The sequence below is a fragment of the Mus pahari genome, chromosome 19 (genome assembly GCF_900095145.1).
Source record: "Mus pahari chromosome 19, PAHARI_EIJ_v1.1, whole genome shotgun sequence".
In the NCBI taxonomy this organism is placed as follows: domain Eukaryota; kingdom Metazoa; phylum Chordata; class Mammalia; order Rodentia; family Muridae; genus Mus; species Mus pahari.
Window position 1 is genome coordinate 79025147 of NC_034608.1, and position 6000 is coordinate 79031146.

A 6000-nucleotide genomic window follows, 5' to 3' on the forward strand; every position below is an offset into this window, starting at 1 on the left:
AAAAAGAGGTGTAGATCTGGATGATAGGTGAAGAAGGAAAATTTGGGAGGAATATAGGAATGGGAAAACCTTAATATTGTATGAAAAAGTTTAAAAAGTTAAAGAATACATGAAAAATTAGCTAAATGCACTGATGTGATTTAATGATCACTGACCATAATCACTCTTTTTTTTTTTTAAATAAAAGAGCTTCAAAATTGGAAAACAGAAAAAAAGAAAAATCAACCTTTTGTAATGATGTGGATGTTTGTAACGGTTGGATCTGGCTACCTGTGCATCACTCTACTGACCATTAAAAACATCAGAAACCAAGAAGTCCAGCCACATGTGCCTTCTGATGACAGGGAACAGAAAACAGACAGAACCATCACCAAGTGACACTAGAAGACAAAACAAGCTACATTTAATCAGATTTCTAGATAGAAATGTAAATTAATTCCAAGTACAGCAAATTAGTTTGAAGGTTTCCATAGAAGACTTTCTAAAAGTTTTTAATTGCTTTTTAAATTACATGTGTATGGGGGTTGTGTGAACATGAGTACTGGTGCTCACAGAGTCCACAGCACTGGGTCTCCTGAAACTGGAGTTACAGGTGCTCACGGAGGCCACAGCATTGGGTCTCCTGAAACTGGAGTTATAGGCATTTGCAGGTAGCCCTGATGTGTGTGCTAGGAACAAAACTTGAGTCCCCTGGAAGAACAGTGACTTCCCTGAACTACTGATCTATATCCCTAGCCCAAATAAAAGTACTTTAAAAATGTTTGTCACTAATTGGGCAGCTGCCACAATTGTAGCTTGCAATATTATGTGATTTGGGGAGAGAAATGAGAGCAAAAACAGCTTATGTGGACATTACTCTAATTTCCTTATTTTTTTTTTTTGAGGACGTTTTTCAGATCAGACTTATATAAAAATGTTCTTGGGTATAAATTTATATTCACTTCTAAAATAGAGAGTGACAGTCTTCCTTTCAAATAACTTTAGAAAACATAGTCAAAGGGTTTAATACCAATTATAGCTACTGGCACTCTGCTGTAGAAATATCTATTAAAATATAATCTCAGTATTTAAAGAATCCTTTTTCATTGAAAAATGTTTACGTGTATTATTCATTGTGTGGGGGGAGGTAGTACAAATGACTCGATACATGTGTAGCAATATGAAGACAAGTAGTGGGAGTCTATTCTGTTTATATCGTGAATTTTGTAGATCACTTAGGCAATCAGATCTGTTTGCAAGCACATTTACTCTCAGGGACACCTTGCTAATGAACTAAAATTATTATCTATTCTAATATAATACTTTGTTTACTCTAACATATGCATATAAATTGATCCTATTTATCTCTTACCCCCTCCACAACTCCTCCTGAATCACCACACATTTCTCTTTAAATACCAAATCCTCTTTTATATTTTTATTTTCCAAAAAATATTTTTAAGAAAATATCTGCTATCTTTAAGCACATTTGGAAAACACAATTGTAGGAGAGAACATCAAAGAATTTTAGAAATTCTGAAATCTTGTGGGAACCAGTACGTATGGAAATTCTGAAATCCTGTGGGAACCAGTATGTATGGAAATTCTAAAATCTTGCGGGAACCAGTATGTATGGAAATTCTGAAATCTTGTGGGAACCAGTANGTATGGAAATTCTGAAATCTTGCGGGAACCAGTAAGTATGAAAATTCTGAAATCTTGCGGGAACCAGTACGTTATGGAAATTCTGAAATCCTGTGGGAACCAGTACATACGGAAAACTGTTCTTGTGACTGCAACTTGATGAATTAAGACAAGAGAGCAGGATCAAAGTAGCCACACTTTGGTCTTAGTTCTTCTTGAGTTTCATGTGTTTTAAAAATTGTATCTTGGGTATTTTGAGCTTCTGGGCTAATATCCACTTATCAGTGAGTGCATATCATGTGTGTTCTTTTGTGATTGGGTTACTTCACTTAGGATGATATCCTCCAGATCCATCCATTTGTCTAAGAATTTCATGGATGCATTGTTTTTAATAGTTGAGTAATCCTCCATTGTGTAAATGTACCACATTTTCTATATCCACTTTGATCCTTCTTAGAAGGGGAAACAAAATACCCATGGAAGGAGTTACAGAGACAAAATTCAGAGCAGAGAGTGAAGGAATGACCATCTAGAAACTGTCCCACCTGGTGATCCATCCCATAAACAACCATCAAACCCAGACACTATTGCAGATGCCAACAAGAACTTGCTGACAGGAACCTGATATAGCTGTCTCCTGAGAGGCTCTGCTAGTACCTGACTAATATAGAAGTAAATGCTCACAGTCATCCATTGGATGGAGCACATGGTCCCCAATGAAGGAGCTGGGGAAGGTACCCAAGGAGCTGAGTGGGTTTGCAGTCCCATAGGAGGAACAACAACATGAACTAACCAGTACCCCCAGAGCTCCCTGGGACTAAACCATCAATCAAAGAAAACACACGAAGGGACTTGTGGCTCTGGCTGCATATGTAGCAGAGGATGGCCTAGTTGATCATCAATGGGAGGAGAGGCCCTTGGTCCGGTGAAGGTTCTATGTTCCAGTACAGCCAGGGCCTGGAAGTGGGAATAGATGGGTTGGGGAGCAGGGGAAGGGGAAGAGGATAGGGGATTCTTGGAGGGGAAACTAGGAAAGGTGATAACATTTGAAATGTAGATAAAGTATCAAAAAAAAAAAAAAAGACAAAAGTGCAGGTCCAATCCAAGGTCTGAGATGCTATGGAGGAGAACCTGAGTACCCAAACAGGACAGCAGAGTCCAAAGAACCGTGGGTCACTAGTAGAAAACAGACTATTTAGACTTCCCACGGATACTGAATACAGACAGCAAAGCTTATAAATGCAGAAAGGAAAGCCCTAGAAAACTGCTGGAGCAAAAGAAATGACCTGTAGTAGGAGGTTTTGATTCTCTAATTGTTTCTTGATTGTGTCAATAAAGGAGGCAGAAGCCAATAGTTGGACAAACGGAAAGAGGTGGGACATCTGGGTCTCAGGAAGAAAAGAAGAGGACTAGAGGGAGGAGACAGGGCAGGCGGTGGAGTGGAGGAAGTGGCAGACATGTAGGTCTCAGAGCACCTATAGTTTGTAGTCTCAGCTGTGGCAGGAGGCCAAGAAGGATGGGGCAGGATAGTCTTCACCCAGGCCTTGAGTTATCTGGATAGTTTTAAAATATTAAGGCTGTCTGGTGTTTTCTACCTGTGGTGACTGAGTTGGGCAGGAGAAAGGGCACAGGCTGGGTTGTATGGTCGTTGGCTATTCGACAGAGCTAATCATGAGAGGTTTCAGGAGCTCAGACAAAGCACTCAGGAAAGAGCGAACATGTTTTTTAAATCACATGCAACATAACTTGCAAAGGGACACAAAGCCCAATGATCATTAGATACATTTTTCTGAATGGAGATGTTCTCAGACAAAACACAGATTCTCTCTTGGCTAAAGTACAATGCTAACAGGAAGAACAGTATCCCCCCCATAGGCTTTCCCCTTTCAGTCTTCCATAGTGCAGTCTGTTCTCCACTTACCCACAAGGCCTATAGGTGAACACAATGTAACTTTCTTCATCACTTCTCTCAGTAAAAGTCACACAGGTGTGCTTTTCCCAGTGTCTCATGGCCTGCTTGAACATGGCTCTCTGGCTGCCTGGAAGAATTCATAACTTTAGTAAAACAGTGTGTGCTTGCAAGGAGGTGAGCTTTGGGCTGGCTCCCTCATCCTGGCTGGCAGTTCAAGATGACAAGCAACACTGACATCAACCAAGTCTGACTCACACAGCACCAGAAACAAGTCGTTGTTTTGCATCCACGCCCATTTTATAATCAGAGAGTTAAGTCCCACTAGCAATACAAATATGTGAGCACAAGGCTCTGGGAACGGGGTGTGCATTCTTCCTTAGTAAAAAGAAGCTGCCTTTCCATGGCAAACTGGAAACCAAATTTAAAATCCAGGACAATACTTAAGATTCTAAAATGCAAGACTAAAGAGATTTTGACTCAAGTTCAGAGATGGTTGAAATTATCAGTCCACAAGTTCATTGAGCCCCCTTTTCAGGTTTGAATGTAAAGTATATTTTCTATAGTAATACTCTATAAAAACATATGACTTGTATAATAGATTTTCTTTTTTAGAAAACACACAATACTCACTGGGAATGTCTTACCAGTAAAGTTTCCTCCTATGACATAAGGAATGACACCCCCAGGCCATATCCTTTCTGTTCTTGAGGTAGCAGCTCTGGGAACTCGATTTTTCTCACTTTGCTCTGACAATTTTGGAGGTGCTTTTCCCTTCGTGGTGTTATTTTGCTCCAAGCCTGCAGTGACATTTAAAGCATTCTGTCAAACAGAAGTCCTCAGTCAGAGTCATATACCTCTTAAAGGATAAAAGTTAAAGGGTCTCCCATATGTATTTGTATAAATACGCATGGACTACATTAGAGGAAAATGTCAGTCATTTTACATACTTACTAAATGCATACAAATATTTAAGTATCCCATGTCCCAATATAATTTCTTAATATTATATCCATGACCTATGGATGAGTCATGATGAATTCCTCTATTACAGACAAGAGAGGACAGACGTGTAGAAGAGTATAATGTCATGGAAAAACTGCTTCATGCTGACTCTCTTCATCACAGTTGATAAACTATCACTTTCAAGATTATTTCTTTAAATCATTCTGTCCAAGCACTTAATTATTGCAATCGAAGTTGCTATTCCAAGAGTGCCACCTAAAGCTATAAACATTGTATCATATACATAGTTAAGAAAAACACAGAGCTGGTCACTGAGACAATAGGCTGTCTCCTTTCCTATCTCCTGTGCTCGCATCCAGCTATGAGCCTGTCCCAAAGACTGCTACAACACTGTAACAAAAAATCCTGCCTATTTAGAGTAATCTCCAAGTCAAACGTCTTCTTTTCTTTGTCATTCTGGGAATTTTTATTGCTGGGATTGCTTTTCAAAAATGTTCATGAGTATTTTCCACTCATCAATCAATGGCATTGTGATGTCCCTCACCATTAAGTGCTTTATCGTCATAAATCCTGAACATGGGCTCCTAGGACAAAGTCTTAAATGCATCTATCTCTTCAATGTCCTCGAGCAAATATATTAGAAAAGTCACGTCTGGAAAGCAAACTTTGAATCATTTACCTATCAATGGAAGGCGTGTTAGGACTTTGCAAAAAGTCTTCAGAAATGACAAATGATAAATATAATGGGTGTCTTAGTCAGGGTTTCTATTCCTGGGCAAACAACATGACCAAGAAGCAAGTTGGGAAGGAAAGGGTTTATTCGGCTTACACTTTCCACATTGCTGTTCATCGCCAAAGGATATCAGGACTGGAACTCAAGCAGGTCAGGAAGTAGGAGCTGATGTAGAGGCCATGGAGGGGGTGTTTCTTACTGGCTTGCTTCCCCTGGCTTGCTCAGCCTGCTCTATTATAGAACCCAAGATTCCCAGTCCAGGGATGGCACCACCCACAAGAAGTCCTTCCCCTTTGATCACTAATTGAGAAAATGCCCCACAGCTGGATCTTCTGGAGGCATTGAAGCTCTTTTCTCTGTGATAACTCCTGCCTGTGTCAAGTTGACATAAAACTAGCCAGTACAATTGACCCCTTGTCAACTTGACACACAAACACATCACTAGTAAGCCTCAACCCTTAGTTTCTTATTCATCCCCAAGATCTAAACAACTTTAAAAGTCCCACAGTCTTTACATATTAAAAGTTCAATCCTGCCTGGCAGTGGTGGCACACACCTTTAATCCCAGCACTTGGGAGGAGTGGCAGGTGGATTTCTGAGTTCAAGGCCAGCCTGGTCTACAGAGTGAGTTCCAGGACAGCCAGAGATACACAGAAAAACTCTGTATCGAAAAACCAAATAAAATAAAATAAAATTTAAAAGTTCAAGCCTTTTAAAATATCCATTATCTTTAAAAATCAAAAGTCTTTTTACAATTAAAAGTCTCTTA

The 6000-nt window shown here is 39.7% G+C and overlaps 1 protein-coding gene across 2 annotated transcripts in view; it reads right to left on the reverse strand.

The window, feature by feature from the left end:
* Tll1 (tolloid like 1) overlaps positions 1-6000 on the reverse strand; it is a 201965-nt gene that overhangs the window by 102211 nt on the left and 93754 nt on the right. For both annotated transcript variants that reach the window (XM_021218792.2, XM_029532162.1), the window contains 2 exons: positions 4180-4332; positions 3545-3662 (listed from right to left, as the gene is read on the reverse strand). In XM_021218792.2, the coding sequence (XP_021074451.1) occupies positions 3545-3662; positions 4180-4332 (271 nt within the window). The remainder of the gene's footprint in view (positions 1-3544; positions 3663-4179; positions 4333-6000) is intronic.